At 40.5% G+C, this 18,677-nt stretch overlaps 1 protein-coding gene across 1 annotated transcript; it reads left to right on the top strand.

Moving 5' to 3' along the window:
• The first annotated feature begins 7,463 nt into the window (after positions 1–7,463).
• On the top strand, positions 7,464–12,992 carry LOC110950936 (inositol monophosphatase 1-like). The gene is made up of 9 exons (XM_022193805.2): positions 7,464–7,805; positions 8,679–8,776; positions 9,817–9,956; positions 10,469–10,573; positions 11,565–11,610; positions 11,701–11,809; positions 11,909–12,017; positions 12,427–12,578; positions 12,762–12,992. Exons 2-9 carry the CDS (start codon positions 8,711–8,713, stop codon positions 12,887–12,889), a joined length of 855 nt encoding a protein of 284 aa, XP_022049497.1. The 5' UTR covers positions 7,464–7,805; positions 8,679–8,710; the 3' UTR covers positions 12,890–12,992.
• Positions 12,993–18,677: the final 5,685 nt, after the last annotated feature.

Here is an 18,677-nt window from a genome sequence, read left to right as displayed (position 1 = left end):
CAGACTGTCTTGTACTACCTCATTCAAATATTCCTGAACAGAACAAAAGCTGATTGCCAGCCTATTGTGGTAAATGGAGGCTCCTCTGTATCCAATTTAAAGAAAGGCTCCTAAACGTCTCAGGGACATCTCCACAGCAGCCTGAATCTGCGATGCGTTCAGGGCATAAATGTCCATATTTGCTTTGACCTAGAAAAAATGATAAATCTATAAAGTAGAAGCATGAGCAAGAAAAACGCCTATTGCTGCAAACAGGAAACCCAATAAACAGTAAACAGGCCTCTGACACTCCGTAAAACACGGGGAGAGGAAAAAAAAACACTGCTAGCGTTGTGATTTAGTAGAGACATAAAAGCATTCACAGCCATTACACCATGTAAAATTCTCCGCTGCAGTTCCCCTGCCCTTTCGGTCCGTGCTGCAGATCCTGCACATGCGGAGCGCTGGACTGCCCCCCGGCCTGATCCGCTCTATGAAATAGTCCGGAGTTTTGCTCTCCATGGACCACTTTTTTCAACTTGTTTGCCGATGACAAACAAATGGTTAGTCAATGGTGCAAGCTTGTCTGCAGTAGGAGGCTGCAGACTTGTTTAAGTGTTGGGGATGTCTTTCGGAGTCGTATCCTTTGCACCAACAGCTATGCCAATTCCCTGCATTTTTGGATTTTAAATGTTCTCGTAATATTTTTTTTGTACAGGGTTATTAACGGCACAGCCAACCATGCCCTCATGCTTCTACTACAGTCTATGGTCTGGTTGCCAGTAAGGAAGTGCTAACCATTGTTCTTTAAAAAACTGCAGAGGCTGTGTTTTCCTGCTCTATACCAAAAATGGGCCCCCAGAGATCGGAGAGTTGGACAGTTTGAACAACTTTACTTTGGCCTTTGTTTGGGGTTTCTGGCTTTTCTTCGTTTCATTTTTTTTTCTGTTTTGTTTCATTACCCCAGCATGTCTTTTTGTACTGTAGTTCCATTATTTATCACAGGCTTTTATTAGGGGAGGTCACAATGTCAGTTGGACAGTTGAGCCGCAACTTTGGTCTGGTATCTCACTGACTTTTAGATGATTTCGCAGTATATTTGATTCACATTTATTCATAATCTTTAGAAGATGAACCGTATTACTTCAACAGATCATTGGGCAGTTTTCTTAAGCTCTATAATGACAATGACATTTTAAGATTTGGGTGAATGCACCCACAACTGTTGGATTAATATTAAATTTGGGACAGATATTCATGGTTCCCAGACAGCCCGATCTCACGAGGATTCGTGAAACTGTTACGTAAATTTTTGTTTCGGTTTCGTGCGCACCAACACGATTTCGTCATGTTTTTCGTGCCGCTCACCACGAAATGCGCACCAATGTATTTTAAACGGCGGACTTTTCGTGCCACCCAGAACGTATTTCAAACGAATGTGTGTATTATATTTTTAATGTAAAACCATGGCGAATCCAACGCTATATTTTGCATGACATCGTCCCTAACCATAACCCTAACCATAACCATAACCTAACCATAACCTAACCATAACCCGGTGGTACACTTACCAATTTGCATAGGAATTTAAAGAATGTCCGGCGGCCGGCGGCCGCAAACGCAATCACACAAGCAGTATACGCCGATGGACAGCTTAGATCGTCATGAATCCGCTGGTATAAACCACTTTCAGCTGTGATTACCACAGCGGGTTTCGTTGTGAGCAACACGAAAAACATTTCGTGGTGAGCGGCACGAAAAACATGACGAAATCGTGTTGGTGCGCACGAAAAAGAAACAAAAAATTTACGTAACAGTTTCACGAATCCCCGTGAGACCGTGTTGTCCCAGAAGATGAAGTCTCATGACCTGATGAAACTCATGATTATACTCCAGTGTGATTATAGTGATACTGCATTTCTTGTATTGGAATCTGCTGCAAAGACTCCATAGCATACATGCACACTGGGTCATATCTCCATATGACCATGTGTACATACGACTGCTGAGCATATGCACTGTTGGCCTTTGAGCTGTTTGCAGACTAAGGGAGATGTTGAAATTTACATCATCCACTCCTTAGCAGACCCAAATAGACACTGAAAGTTTACCTTAACCTAAGGGTGATTCCATAAACTGTATATACAGATGGACTAACTCTTGGTGATTTCAAACACAGGTTTCCTTCAAGGCAGTTTTGCAGTTCAATGTGGTAGTGCCATCTTAGCAGTGCCTGATGCCTCCTAACTCCCAGATAATCAAAAAAATTAGCAAATAGGTGGGAGTCAGGAGCTGAGTTGGGCCATTCAAACGTGTGTGGAGCCATCGACTGTCCTTTGGTCAGATCCACAGTCTTAATTATGCATAGTGTTGGGCCTTATTAAAATTTCAGTGGGTGAGTTACATAAAAATTCACCCATCTTACAGTCATTGTGAGCGGGTAAATTAGCCATATAGAGCAGCATTGTTTTTTTAACTAGACTGTAAACAATTATTTCTGCTGTAAAATTAAATCTTTTTATATGAGAGTCTATGGGGCTTGACTTTTTGGAACGAGCCTCAAGTGGCCATTCGAGGAACTGCGTTTTTTGGCACAAAATTGGTTGCCTTCCCTATTTCTCTTGTAGCGCAACCAGCAGACCAAAGTTTTTCCTCATTCTGTAAAATATGTCAGAATCTACTCTATAAATGGCCCCAAAATAGCATGAACCACTGTTCCCAGACAAATAATTCTGATGATTTTGGTGACAGCTACAGTAGACTTGGTCTGGATTGCCATGTCATTTTGTAGGCATTCATGGTGCCAGCATTGGATCTGTTTCTTAGCCTGTCTAATACTTTAACCAAATACCAAATGACATTCCCATCAGCATCTGCTGTACTTGTTGTCATGTTCAGTTAGCTTCTACTTTTAAATATACGGTTTGAGTAACTGAAGCACTTTCAGCTGCATTTGTTTGGATGATAGAACATGCAATGTAAGTTCACTTAGCAGATCCCTGTAGGATTAATGGCAGGTTGTTAGCAGACACCCTGCAGCCCTCCATCAGGACCAATTCCCACTTGCTGCAATATAAACCATAGGCCTCAAGCTTCCTACAGCTCTGCTGTACAGAGAGGGAAAATTGGAGGCAACCTCCCTACTGGCCAACAAATTCTATTCCACTCATGAGGAATAATGCAGATTTTGACTTTGGTGACTACAGATTTGTGAGTCATTCATTCATAGCCCTTTTCTCATCAGTTCACAGCAAGCCATTAATGGTTCCAAGGAAGGGATGAGTTGACAAGTTATCAAAAAAAGTCTTGAAGTGCAAGTCATCCATCATTATGTCTTGTAGTTTCATCTGTACAGTGACTCCACACCCAAACATTCACTACCGACCTGCCTACTATATATAGAAGAAAGTTGCAGTCACAAAACATTCAGTTCTGCTCCTGCTTGCAGTTGCAGGACTTCAGTCGTAACATTACTACCATCTTGACTGGAACCCAGATATACTCGTATGTGAAGCTGCTTAAAAATAGTGTCTCAAATTTAGGTAATAAAGTAAAGCAGACTAAATTCAGAATATGCTTAATTGCTCTTTGGAGTGTGCTGAAATATCTTAAGTTTTGAATAGATTGCTATGACATATGGTACAGGCATTTATAACTGCCAGAGGATTAAGTGTCTCGACTTTGAGACATGTTGAGTAAAATGCTTTACAATTGCTTCAGTGAATTGCCATGAGGTGTGGCACATGCATTCAAATCTCTACAGGATGGGTTGAAAGTACTTTGGTGATCTCCTTAGTTGTATCAGCATATAATAAAATGTTTAATTTCTTCAATAGGTTTATTTGTGTTCTTTCAGTTGACCAAAATCTTTCAAAACGAATGACTTTGCCTTTAGCCTCAGCTGTACATTCTGTTTGTGGTTTAAGTCTCTAAGTGTTCATTGATGAAATTCCTAAAAACTCCTCTTGGTTTATCAAAGTTACATATTTAGAAGTCTCTTTTTTTGAATGAAAATAATCCTGTAATACCTTAAAATTGCTCAAATGTAATTCTACAACATTGCTACCTCAAGAATATGTAGATCCATGAAGTACTCGCCTCTTTCCACACCCACCCCACTACTCGTCACCTACTCATCTGTTTAAAAGCTGTAAAACTATGCTACAACATTGCATAATATTGGAGAAATTCTGCCATATGTATTTCAACCAGAAATCAGAGGAATCTACTGAAAAACAAGGATGCAGAAAGCCCCAACACTCAAGGATACAGGACTGGTTCCTTACATTGGTTATGTATGAAGACCTACCTGTTTGAATCCATATTTTTGAGACTGTTACTAGTTCATCGCAGTGTCAAAGTCGAAACACTCCTCCATTGTATTGACTGCTTATTTATTTTTTAATGTCTTCCAGCATGTAAAAAAAACACACCACAAATACACATTTACAAGGTACTAATCTTGATTTTCCCTGGAAGAGTCTCTATGATAATTACTGTGGGCACATTAGCATGCGGGTCGTGGTCCTATAGTCAAAAAGTTCCATTTTGACTGTTTTCTGGAACACATTTCACTGCCCTCAGTGGAAACTGCCATGAGGTCAAGGAAACGTGTGAGAGAAAATTCAGGACAGGACACAGGAAATGACAACCTTGGTGAAAAGATAAGTTGACTGCACCTACACTTAGCTTACTAATGATGTTATGGCAGATGTTGTTGACATGGGTTGTCTGTAGATGGCGCATTGTTGCTGTCACAAAGAATTGTACGATGGCATTATCTCCTTTCTTTTCATAAAGGATGGACCAGTGTGTCCAATGCTCAAGGAGAATAGAGAGGAACCACTGTAGCATCTTTTCTTAGCATGCAGAGAAGTTGACCAGCTCTATTAGTGACTGCGATTTCGATACTTTCTGGCCATTTCAGTTAGTGAAGAACCATGGATTGTGCGTAAAAAAGGAACTTTAAACTTGCACTCTCTCCATAGGCCAGCAGGAGGCGACTCACATTGGAAGTCTATGAGAAAATTATTCTACTTCTCCGCTCATTTGTTGCCTCAGTAAACATTTTCCCAATGAGTTTATGGTCCCAATTGCTACTTTGAAGTCTCCTTCAATACAGCATGATGTTCATTTAGTGAATTATGATGCCATTTAGAGCAAAATAGACCATAAAGCAGGGTATGTTTTAGGTAGTGGCTATTAAGTGATTGACGGCTCGCAACCATATGCGTGCACAGTGTCCTTGAATGCTCAATCACATCCACTCGTCGCTTGTCGGTTTCAAAAGAGCAAGATGAAAGAACTCATGGCTTCAGTCCACAAACCAGTATGTGATGTAACAATTGCTATATTTTTCATATGCAGTCTATAAGCAGGGGAAAAAAAATACTTACCATTGAGCCCAAAGTGCCATTGTGCCTGAGTAAAGCCTGCAGCAAGACCTTCAGAAGGGCCGCATCGACGAGACGAAGCCTCATCTTTCAGTGTGCGCCATTGACCTTCAGCAGCTCCACCATCATGGCAGTCCTCAGTTACAGCTGTGATTCCAGAGAGCCAAACATCCAAAACATCCGTCATTCCGGATAAATTATTCATAACGGACCTGCCAGGGAGACAGCAGGACTGATGTATTTGTTTTGCTTGTCCTCTCACTTCCCTCCGCATGTCTCCCAACATCTCTCAGAGCGTCTTATATTTAGTACACAACGGGAACGGCAGGGTGACAACCGCTCTCCTGTTGATCCTAGTCAAACTAAACTTTCAACAAAATCTCCCCCTTTCATGATGTCCCATTCTGATCTGTTGAACTGTTTGTTTTAGCTGCAGCAGCTTGTGTGTCAGTGTTGCAAACAAATAATCCATAACTTTTATATAAGGAAGATGATTCTGCCGGCTTTATTTTTCTTTAACAAAGCTGTTGCCATATTCAAATTGTAATCAGATGACTAACCAGCTTCAAGAGTCTCTGACATAATTTTGCTTTCCTGTCATTACTAATGCAACAGTGGGCAGCAGAAACGTGTTTAGTCTATTTCCACACAGAGATCTGAGTTATGCAAGGTGTGGCTGTAATGAACATCATGTCTGAACCAGCCCTAAAGAACACCAGCTTGGTTCTGCTTTTTTTTTACAGAGGTGTCAGACAATGTAGAAGCTAAAGCATATTTTTGTTGTGTATCTGTTTGGTCGAAAAGACGTTCACATATACGTCACCAGAGTCAGATGTTGTTGCCTTTGTTTATCTGTACCCCATCTTTGATCATTTAAATGCGCCATATGTCTCTTTGAGCTCACGAGCAAGAAGGAGATGCAACATAATTTTCTTGAGACATGCAGCATTTACCACTGATTGAACAATCTGTCTTGCCACAAGGTGCGACTTCCTGTAAGACAACTGTCAGGGTTCCACCAGAAGTAGCTTGATGATTCAGAAAATAGTGTTTTAAGCTCCCCGAGGACTTTAGCGCAGCATGAATTTGACTAAAAGGGAGTTGAAATTATGTCACGTCTGGGCTAAATCATTAAAGCGCACACTGTGTACTGTCTCTGCAAGTGGTATCCCATGCTGAAGTGCACTTATTGTATAGAATTTTAAGGGTGGGGAAGCTGTTGTGCCTGATTGTGATGATTCCCTCGTGGAACATTTTTTGGGGATTCAAAGTTAAGTTTCGAGATATACACATTCAGACACATGTACAGCCATGGCCATAAGTTTGGACACAAGTACCATGACGCTTGTGAATCTTAGAAAATACCACAAAATTGTCACTTACAATACAGTACACAACTCCTGAGAACTATATTAAGTTTCATATTTAAAAAAAAACAAAAGAGTTTGGTGTCATTTTGTTATTCTTACCAAATTCGGTTGTGGAAGTACTGCATTTTTTTGTTCTTCTAATATTATGTTTTGGGAACAAAGTTGTTCCAATTGTCGGAATTTGTTGATAATATTATATCACTTGTTGATTTGTTGACTAATTAAACTGGTGCTGTCAAAAAATATTAGTTATGTTCTCTAATAGACATCAAAACAGACATAGTAAGTCATGCTGTGTCCAAACTTATGGCCATGGCTGTAGATCTGTGTGTCTGCACCTCATGAGGATAATTCCAAGAATTTATCCAACATCTAGCAGCCACATTGAGAAACAGACATGCATGCACACACATTATCTACACTGACTCACCGGGGAACCTTTCAAAGTATTTTCCGCCAGTGGAATACAACAAAGGACATAAAGGGAGAGCTCAATAGCGGCAAAACTGTCAGGAAATCTAAAACTGTCAGGAGCTTTGTTTGTCAGGCCAAATCCAAGTCTGGAACTAGAATGTGATGTTTAATTTCTCCAAAAATAATGTGAGATTTTCACTTCCAACACCAGTCAGGATGTTTTTATCTGTAGGACAATAAGAGTGTAGAGTTTTCTAGCCTTCACTGTTCAGTGTGTACTTAAGTCAGCAGCTATAGCATGGACATGTATGATACAGATATGCAGCAGGGCGTGTCTTCCTGTGACACCTACAGAAGAATTCAGAAGACTTCCAAAAATTTTCCACCTCCGCAACCTTCTCCAACCACTCTGCAGTGAGCGTGGCATCATGTTGTTGCAGGTCTGCCTTTGTGAGAACAGAATGTTTTTTCCTTTGGGTTGCCGTGAAGAGACATGCGAGGGCGGTGCTAGTACTTTTCCCACTCTGTCATGCCAGCTTTTTTTTTGGGTTGCCTCATCTCTCCAATGAGGCAATTTAAAGTTAGGCTTCACAAAAGAAGGTGCACTAACATCTAGAGGCTACCTGACAGCAGCGTCAGACCCCACAAGGTAAGCTTTTTCCTTTCTTCTTCGTGTATTTTTTGTTACCCCTCATGGGTGGAGAGTGGATTCTTCATAGAGCAGCCTGCACTCTGACACACTTCAATAGCAGAGATGTGATGTGTAGTAGAAAGAGTTGACATACAGTGTGTTCTAGCAGCGCAGGGTTCAATGAGTGGAGGGGTGGCATCTTGTCCTGAAGTGACACTCGTGCTGTCAGTAACGTTTGAAACCAGGTTATCTTTGAGTGGATTTTAATGTGATTCAGCCTTCAGAATTATCATTTTCAGAGTTGAGTTTGTTATGAGTGTATCTTCTTACTTTTCAGTTACCAAAAATCAGACGGCAGAAGAGGAAAAAGCAAAATAAATACTAAAATCTGAGTCACCGCAATAAACTTAATGAGCATCTGCAAGTGATTTGGATACTTTGGCTACATGCTGCTTACATGCAGAGATGGTACTGCATCATGAGAGACAGACAGCATGTAATAGAAACAACCCAAAACAGGAACAATGAAGAGAAGACACACATGCAATCTTTAGCTATCGCCCTAAAACATATGGGCCAACGTATTCATAATCAAGCAAGCTGATCTAGTTATGACACAGTGAAATGACAAGTTTCGACATAATCTGTTTCACACTTGTTGCACCCATAAGTTGTGGTTGTGATTTAGAACAATGCAGACCTGACAGGTCCCAGCTGGAAGGGAAGTCTTATGCAACATAGTCTGTTGTAAAAGAAGTGTGCTAATCTTGCAGGTTTGCGCTTATGTTTTGTTTGCCTCAAAAGTCTGCGTAACTACTACCACATTTACTACATGTGCTGTAATTGCTTTCAGGAGCAATTAAATTTATTATGCTTTTTTGGTTTTTACAGACTTTACCATATCAACCTCATATAGAAGCACAATGGCAGAAGACCCCTGGCAGAAGGCATATGACTTTGCTGTGGAAGTGGCAAGAAAAGCTGGGAAGGTAAATCTTAGACATCCATTTCTTATTTCATATTTCTCTGGAGTATTTCTAAAAAGTGAGTATTTCTGTGTAGATTCTCAGTCATTCCAGTCATGGTGATCCTCAGTCCTAAAGCAGAAGGCTTGCTCTTGGTTCTTGAAGAGGTTCCGCCTCTCTACCAAGAGGCCTCGTCAGTCCTAACTGACTGGTTTGAAGTTCCTTGTATTTAAGGCCATCTGCAAGTTGTCAGTCACCCAAAATTCACATGAATCAATGCTCGTTTACGACCTGAAACGTATTAGAATGTACATGTGAATAGTCAAATTACTACCAGGGAGGAACTCCATTGTATGCAACTGACAGCTGCTGTTATACAAATCCTCCCTCTAAATGGTTGTATTTATATAGAGCTTTTATCCAAAGCGCTTTACATGATATGTCACATTTACTCATTCACACACACTGATGGCGGAAGCTGCCATGCAAGGCGCTAACCACGACCCACGAGGAGCAATTAGGGGTTAGGTGTCTTGCTCAGGGACACCTCAACATTAGCATGACGGGCCGAGGATCGAACCAGCAACCTTCCAGTTACAAGACAGCCACTCTACCCACTGAGCCATGCCACCCCACTCTATTTAAAGATGGTTGTTCTCGTTTGACAGAGCTGGGTTCTTTCACTCCTCTCTCAAACCATCTATCTTCGCTGTCCAGATTGTGAACACTGATGTCCTCAAAGGAGCATCCATTATCCTTTAGATGCAGCTGGACTGCTGAGTGTTGTCCTGAAGAGTTGGTTCTTTTGTGTTGCGCCCTGTGCTTGCGGAGCAGCTATTTAGTTTCCCCAATATATAGGTCTGTGCAGTCCTTGCTGCACTCGACTGAATGAACAACATCGCTCAGTTTGTAAAGTAGCTCCAGAGAGTGAACCTGATTTGATCAAAACAGTGTTGTTGGCAAATTTCTTTGGTAGATTTTATGATAAAAATATAAAATAAGCCTTATTTTAGCAAGCTGATTAGGTGCAATTGCCATGTCTTCATAATATTCCATTTTATCAGGTAATAAGGGAAGCTGGGGAGAGTGAAATCAAAGTCATGACAAAGAGCTCCACAGTGGACCTTGTCACCAAGACCGATGAAAGGGTGGAGAAAATCATCATTGGGTCTCTTAAAGAGAAATTTGGAGAAGGGACACACTGGTGAGTGAGCCAGGAACAGACACACACACACACACACACACACACACACACACACACACACACACACACACACACACACACACACACACACACACACACACACACACACACATGTTTGTACTTCTATCTTAGTGAGGACATCCATAGGCGTAATGCATTTCCTAGAGCCTTACCCTAACCTTAACCATCACAACTGATTGCCTAACCCTAATCCTTACCCTAACCAAACCTCAATTCATACCTGTTCTCTATAAACAAGTCTTCACCCTCAAACATGGCTGTTTCAAAGTGAGGACCGGCCAAAATGTCCTCACTTTGTAAAAATGTCCTCACTTTGATAGTCAAATGCAGAAAATGGTACTCACCATGTAGCAAGTACAAGAACACACACACACACACACACACACACACACACACACACACACACACACACACAAATATGTATTAATCTTTATAGATTTATGTCATATCATGATAATCCTCAATGGTCCGTTGCTTCTTCTGTGCTGTAGTTTCATTGGGGAGGAGTCGGTCGCAAAGGGAGAGCCGTGCATCTTGACTGATAAACCTACATGGATCATAGATCCAGTGGACGGCACCACGAACTTTGTACACGGGTAAGATGTCAGCAATACACAATTTGATACACAATGCATGAATTTGTAGAGCATTTTGTCTCGATCAAACGCAACACTTTCCATTGTACATCAAACTCATTAGTAAAGGAAGAAGCAGAAGAATTGGAATTTGTCTTTTCACTAGTTTTCTTTTGTGGAAGCACAGTTTCACTGCATTGGCATGGATAGGATTTTTTATTGCTGTGATTCTAGCAGAGACTGCTGTTTCCCCTCATCATATCCACCAACAGAATTAGATAAAAGTGGTAAATTACAGATTAAACACTTATACTATATTTACCTCTGATCCTAACATGCATCTGAAATCCAAGACCCAAGGTTTCCCAGTATAACACTGCATTATAAAAATCCGTGTCATTCACGTCACCTGTCAGTGGTTTTAATGTTGTGACTGATTGCTTTTTACATATCTCTGCATACTTTCAAGGTAACTTTACTACTGAGGCAGAGATTTCATCCCCAATATTAAAATGTAATCTATTTTTGGACACTTCCTGTTAGCCTAACATGACTGGAGTAGCTTGGGAAATATTCTTATCCACCATGATCTCAAAGGTTAGATGAGAAGAAAGATATCACCCACATATCTTGAGACAGGAGACAGTTAGCTTAGCTTAGCATAAAGACTTAATTCTGAGGGAAAACAACTAGCCAACAAAATCCACGTACCTGCACCTCTGAAGCTCGCTAATTCATGCTGTCTATATAACTTTTAATGTAAAAAAAAATGACTTAATAAATGTGCTGCAGAAGTGTTTTTTTTTTTTTATTATTTTTAACCTGCTAATGCTAGGCTACGCTAACTGTCTCCCGAACCCAGTTGCATTACAGAGTTCCCTCTCAAGACTTAATGAACAAGCGTATATGCAGTTTTAAAAGTCAAACTGTCCTTTTAAAGATTTTGTAAATACAAGAAAGGTACCTTTTCTCTAAAAAATAATCTCATATACTTGGTACTACTTTCCCACAGATTCCCCTTTGTGGCTGTGTCCATTGCCTTTGCAGTCAACAAGCAGGTATGTAAAAATTCTGATCGGAAATAGTGTTACGGTTAATATGAGTAGCTTATACAAATTTAAAAGCTTAAAAATGACATCTGTTTGCAGCTGGAGTTTGGTGTGATATACAGCTGCTTGGAGGACAAAATGTACAAAGCGAGAAACGGGAAGGGAGCTTACTGCGACGACGAACGCATTCAGGTGTCTGATGTGAAAGGTACAGACACTGTGGTATTAAAAACTTATAAAGTGCATATCAGTAAGAGACAAAAGACTGGAAACACTGGTAACTCTTTTTGGCTTCCTGTCATGACAGATATCAAAAAGTCCATCATCATCTCTGAGCACGGGACCGACAGAAGCCCAGAAAAAGTGAAGAAGATCTTCTCCACCATGCAAAAGATCCTCTGCATCCCAGTGCACGGGTAGGTAGTACTGCATTACAGGCATGACATTATTACCATTATGCTGTGCAGAACTAAAGCACACTAAGCAAATTAACACATTATGTTGATTTAAAGTATGTTGCACAACAGCTTGTGTTGGAACTTGTCATAATAAAATTTGATTAAAGAAGGAGCTTTAAAAAAGCACATTTCGATGCTGCATTTTCCTGAGAAGTTAGGTGCTGTACCTTTTTTTTTGCAGAAGATATGTCGATCATTTCTTTGGGTACAACAGCCAGCCAAAGAAGGAATTGAATTCATGTTGTCAGGCACAGTTTCTGTTGCTTTCTGAGCAACCTGAAATGCTTTTTCCCCCTTTTCACTGCTTCTGTTATTGCCGTTTGTTCACTTTTGTATTCATCCATGTCTGAATGTTGTCTCCCTACAGACTCCGTGGGTCAGGAACAGCTGCCACCAACATGTGTCTGGTGGCAACCGGAGCAGTGGAGGCCTTTTTTGAGATCGGGATCCACTGCTGGGACATCGCAGCTGGAGCCGTTATAGTCAAGGAAGCAGGAGGAGTTCTTCTGGATGTTGACGGTAACGTATATTCTAAAAATCTTCATCAGATCACAAAACGATAGCTAATCATGCAGCTTATCTGTTTTGAAACAAATACGTAATTAGTGAATATTAGTGTGGCTAAAAGCAGGGTGTGCTTTTTAAAAAAACACTGACTGCAGGTGAAGCAGCTCTTAATAAAGCCTTTGTTTGACAATTCAGGAGGACCGTTCGATCTGATGTCTCGGAGGATGGTTTCAGCAAACGATGATATTATTGCTAAGCGGATCATCAAGGAAATCGAAATATTCCCAGCGGAGAGGGATGATGCTCCAATCCAGAAGAAATGAGAGGATTGTTAAACCCTGTTTACACTGAATTTCCGCATGCACTGCAAAAACATGAGAAAAGCTAAGTTTATGTGTTGTCTGAATAAAGTCAAGGTGCTTCATCGCCATTTGTCATCTTAATTTGAACATTTGATCTAACAAATGTGTATATCCATATACACATTTTGTTGGTAGAATATAACACAATTTCAATTCTGCCACTCCTCTTACTACCACAAGACATCACCTGAGTCTCCAACCTGGCCTGAAGCAGAGTGGCATTTTTCATCTGTCAATAACCAAACCTAAGCTTTAAATTGTAATACTTTCATCAAATTGTCTTTAATTTTAAAAATGTGCCATAAATGAAGCGTTCCCACGAGCCAAACTGTAAAAAAATCAAAAAAATCTGCACTTCTGTATACAGCAATGAAGCCATTAGTGACTGAGATGCGACCAACAGTCATGTGACAAAAAATCAGGAAGTTTTGAGCTAAATTCGGCTGAACTGCAGGCTGTGTTCATGTAATGCAGGTAGGACAGCATGGGCACAATTTCAAAACGCAAATAGAAACATATTGATAGTATGTCCAGTTACTATTTGCTCTGTTATTGACAACATCTGTGAGCACTTGAAACAATGCCTAACATGTGGATTCCTTTTTTTTTTTCATTATTTGGTAATATAAGTATTTACAGAAATTCAACTTTTTTTCTTTTTTTTTGATGATCCATTGCATTATGATCTTGTTGTGCTGCACAAAGCACATTTTTGTTTTCTCCACATCTAATTATGGTTGTGTTGTTTCCATAGAGGTGCAGGACTTTATCTTGCAGTGTAAAATGAGCCCACAGTGAGAACAAATGTGACATGAGCAAATAAAAAAAAAAGCCCAGAATCAGCATGAAGTCGCTTTATAAACTCTGGTCTTGACATAAAATTAACAGACAGTTAACATGACATTGTTTTATGGCATTACTGCAGCTTATTCAATATACTCATGTTAACATTCACCACTAGAGGTCAATAATGCACCAGCAATTAGACGGCACCTTCAAGAAGCTCTTATTTTGCTTTGCTTGTTGCACTATTTCTCATAATTATTTAAATATACACTCTCACATGCTTTAGTGGAGCTTGACAGCAGGCTCTGAGGTGTCTTTGTTATTTACAAACACCTTTTTTGGGCTTCATGATGAGAAAAAATTACCCCCAACCCAGGGGATGAGGTCATTCTTAACATCTGCGCTGCTTTCTTACATTTTTTTTCTTCTTCTTGTTCTTTTCTTAACCTGATCTGTAAATGAGCAACTGGCTTCGCGATCGGACACAAAAGACAGCGGTTTAGGAGCAAGCTGAGAGCGAAAAGTAGCAGCGATGGCGAATGGAACCAGACAAACAGCGGGAACAGCAACAACAGCAGCAACAATAACAGCAGGAGGCTGGCTGCTGGTGGTGGTGGGGCGAGGGGCTTCTATGAACATGTTTACACTGCAGCTTTTGAAACATAAATAACTGCAGTTTCTGTGCATAATTATGGCCATACATGTGCCACAGCTGCAGTGTATGATGAGGTGCGTGGTGATTTCACTCTGTCAGTAGCCAAACTCTAATTCCAGTCTTCTTTTCAGCCTCACATGTTTAATATTAGGCTCTTTTTTCATCACGTTGACGGGGAAAAAAAGCGTGTGTTCTGTGCAGAGGCAGATAATAGTTGCAAATACAGTGCATTTTAACATTTGCTTGAACTTGTCCGAAGTAGCAGATGGCTGGAATTTGCCTTGTAGGGCAATACAGTAAATGCCACGGAGGTCAGAGAGACACACGCAAGTTCATGAAAGTCAATTTTGCATGTTTCCTTGAAACTATCAGTTTTTCCCTCGCCTTGTGACCCTTTTATTAAATCCAAAGACATTTGACATATTGATAATTGAACGTTTTTTTTTTTTGATTGCTTTCAGCTACATCTGATGCCTAACAGTTTTGCAAAGTTGAATGTGAAATCTAAGAAACTAATTAAACAAATATAACATCAAGTAGATGGTTAATTATATTTCTACTTAAAAAGTTTTAATATTTTATTACATTTGGACTTTTAACCTCCTATTAAGCGTCTGTGTGCAAAATAAAAAGAATCAGAAAGGATTGAAAACAAACTTTAATGTAGTTGTAAGCACATTTCACCTCATTAATGTCTATAATTTGTCTCTCTGGTGGTTGCATTGTGTCAAGGCAGTTTTAGCGTTTTCCAAAAAAGCGCAAATTTATTATTAATAATGTGATGTATTTCAGATTTTATCCATTGATGAGGGTCTCTGGGAGAAATCTACTAACTGGACTTTGAGTTAAAAGTTCCGTTTTTTGTTGAACACATCCTGTTTTCATTCAAATAAGAAAAGCTGGAATAAACATGGAAAAGTATCCATAGGTCCCCTTATACCAAACACTGTGATGAACCAGTGTTTTTATTTCTGCATTTATTGATTCAAAACTGAATTCAAGTTGAGGTAACTCAATAAAATTGGTTGATAACCTTGTTTGTCTTCAACTTGAAGTCAGGATTTCGAGCCCTGACTTCAAGTTGAAGTCAGGGCTCGAAATATTTTAATACCTTCTTCTGCAGTCTGTTATCTTAGACTGCAGAAGAAGGTATTAAACGGTTAGTTCTTGCACCATAAAGGTAACAAATGCTAAAGATTGCCAGTCGAAACAACACATATGAACTGTCTGAGCAGGATTTAATTTTCATGTAAGCCTTGTTAACTTATATGTCTTTAACTTGTTAAATTGTGATCATCTTGCTCTTGTGAAATAGAGTTTTTTAATTTAAATGAGACTTTTCATGGTTAAATGAGATAAAATACATCTGGTGTGACAATGGCAGGTTTCCAGTGGCTAACTGAGAGCAACGACAAAAGCAGAGAAAAAGACCTGTTAAACATGAAATGAAGACACTTAAAAATATACAAATAAAAATCAGAAGGCAGCTAATAGAAATGAAACACAAGCCCGAGCAGATGCTGGGGAAATGGGACCAGAGGAGTCGTCTCTCTGGATTACAGGAACAACCATCTGTTGGCGCACAGAGCTCGTGTCCGTTAGCTTTTCAAGATGTCACATTCAAAACTCCAATCATTAGCCCCATACTGTAATGCTTATGGGAAGTTTGCTGCATAGAATCCACATCTTTAGGAATTTTTACAGACAAACTTACCAAAAAAAAAAAAAACACAAGTAACTAACATGGAGCAATCCAAGTGAGTGACTTGTTGGTGTTTTGACCTCCAAACTGAAGATCTTGTGGATCGACATGTTGCCTGAAAAGAGATTTAAGCGACGTATTTGAAACCTCACGTTGTGAAAACCTTTTGTTTTGTGTTGAGGCATCAGGTCACAATCTTGGACATAATCCAGAAACATGGCAGTTAAGTTTGGCCACAAGTGCACAAGATGTTGTGAGCCAAAGGTGCCTAAATGATCGCATAACAAAAACGGTAATAAACCTCGTAAAGCGCTGGAGCTTTACGAGGATAAAGGTGACATTAGAGCTGAAACTTCAAGCTGCTTCCACTTTTAAGTAGTCCAATTCCCTGCAGAATACAAATAAATTCACTGCATTGTGATTGAAAACAAGAAAAAGCAGTAAATTCCAGCGTTTAAATGATCAAAATGATGCCATTGTTGCTTAAAAACATTTAAACAGTCATTCAATTGTTAGTCTGTTGACCAATTGATGGTTTGACAAAGCATCTCAGCTCTGTCTGTGCAGCCGCCTCTGCATGCATCATCATGACAAGCAAAGAGGTTCTCACTTTGCAGATCCTCCATCATTTTTTCTGCTGTATTATACTTTCTTTTCTTTTTTTTTTGTCATTTTTAGCGCTCCATTAAGGAAAGAGCTGTGTGCAGGTGGTGGCTTTAAAGAGGGCGAGATGTCAAAAAAAAAAAAGAGAGAGAGAGACGAGGTAAAGGGATAGTGGCTGACGCAGGAGCCTGTCATCCGTCCATAAAGTTACTGCTAAGTGGCAATAACAACACGTTGAAGGAATACTTTTTATTCTCGTTGCATGTGCAGAAAGTGTCAAAATCACGGCCGTTTTAAGTTGAGTGCAGCACTCAATTGAAGACTTTTCTTTTTTTTTTATATGTCAGGCAGGATAATTTAACACTCGAGGTAAAATTATCCAAATAGCGTCTCTTTCTTTTTCTTTGTGGAGGACGAAATCATCCAATCTGCAGAAATGATGTATGATGTAACAGATTATACTGCGATTGTGCAGAGTGGGGACTGTACATTATGCTGTGCAATCAATGGAGCTGGAGGGGTGGGGGAAGGGATGAAGCAATGGTGCACGATGGCACTGTGCCGGATTTTTCCTAATTTCTTGCAGTTAACGTCTAGAAATGCAGTGAAATTGAAGGGGGGGGGGGGGGGGGGGGGGGGCGACACCATCACAAACAGAAAAGCCTCCAGATATCCGCTAAGAGTCCACCTTTTCTGGTTCACTAGAGCCAGAAACAAGGCAGGGCTGCATGAGATTGAGCCTGCAGATCCCGTGGGTCCGCCATATAAAAACCACAGTAATAAACAACAACAGCTCTGATCAAAATGGAAAAGGCAGGAGGCCTTTAATTTGCGCTTGTTACCATTAGCCGTCATTATTGGGTAATAGAGGCCTGCGGTTGCTTTAAATGCAGTGACAGGCACAATACGCAGCGCTGTACATGCAGTAATTTACAGTGCAGCTCAGCCTCATGGTGATTAGTGTACTCACTGTTTCTATTTCTGCCTTTTTTTCCCCAATCGTCTTCTTCTTTTTGTCAGTCAGTTGAAGTCAAGTTATGCAAAACATCTGAAGCAAAGCCAAAGAAATTAGCTTGTCCTGGCTGGCAGCCATATTGACTTGGGGGGCTCCCGGTCCCAGTTGTTTTCGATGCGCTATTACGCTAATGTATAAAAAAAGTTGAGGCACGTTTCATCAAAGCCGAACTTATGCTTTCTGTCTGGAAGCGGATCGATGCTCGTAACCCTCCTTGAGGAAATGAGGCGGACGCTGTAATGAAATCCGAAAAGTTTTATGAGATGCAACGCGTGAGGCGTGTCTATCAAAAAGCTGCTAAAAAGCGGCGAATCGATGCATATTAACATCAAACCTCGCTCACAGATATAGACAAAAATCAATGGTGATAATCCTAAGTAATAGCCCCCGAAGCCGCTCTTACATTTATTTTAACGGATTTTTTTTTGTCCCGGCGAGGTTTTCCTTGACATATTAATTGCTTGCCTAAGTGCTCTATTTTCTGAGCACTTTGATTAATCTTCTTTGTCTTGTCTGTCCATCATTATTGATCCATTAAACACGCTCTTAATCTTTTGCTTTTTAAAACCACAGATTTAATTGTGCTTCTGTCGAAGCTCCATCCTTCCTCGCCGGCCGCTCGCCGCCTGCCCGAGGAAGTCCGAGGAGTTTTTTAGTGCAAGCGCAGCAGTCCGGGGCCGCACGTACACAGGGCCAGTAAATTACCCTTCCTCCTGCAGCGTGGCGCCCCCCGTAAAGCACCACTCTATCGCCACCGGGCTCTCTCGATGTCATTCAAGATGTTTGAGATGTGAGAATGAGGAATCAATACCCCTGCCTGGTGCTTGTGTAGGCGTGGGCAATTAGCAGTTCCAGCCTTAGATCGGTGGCAGATGGATCAAACTGCAGTGGGGAAGAGGTTTCCTATTAGTTGGTAATTTGACAAATAACCATGCAGAAATGTGCCAGGCTCACCTTGCACTTTGGCACCGGTAATCGCGGAGGAGGG

This window comes from Acanthochromis polyacanthus, chromosome 20 (genome assembly GCF_021347895.1).
Source record: "Acanthochromis polyacanthus isolate Apoly-LR-REF ecotype Palm Island chromosome 20, KAUST_Apoly_ChrSc, whole genome shotgun sequence".
NCBI classification, from domain to species: Eukaryota; Metazoa; Chordata; class Actinopteri; family Pomacentridae; genus Acanthochromis; species Acanthochromis polyacanthus.
Note: the sequence above shows the minus strand (reverse complement) of the source record. Positions and strands in the feature narration are given on the sequence as shown.

What these genes read in the sequence shown, in the direction of transcription:
- LOC110950936 (XM_022193805.2), top strand. Translation starts at nt 8,711, where the DNA reads ATGGCAGAAGACCCCTGGCAGAAGGCATATGACTTTGCTGTGGAAGTG. An exon ending in TGGCAAGAAAAGCTGGGAAG is followed by an intron (nt 8,777 to 9,816) that starts GTAAATCTTAGA and finishes CCATTTTATCAG; the next exon opens with GTAATAAGGGAAGCTGGGGA. An exon ending in TCAGGTGTCTGATGTGAAAG is followed by an intron (nt 11,810 to 11,908) that starts GTACAGACACTG and finishes CTGTCATGACAG; the next exon opens with ATATCAAAAAGTCCATCATC.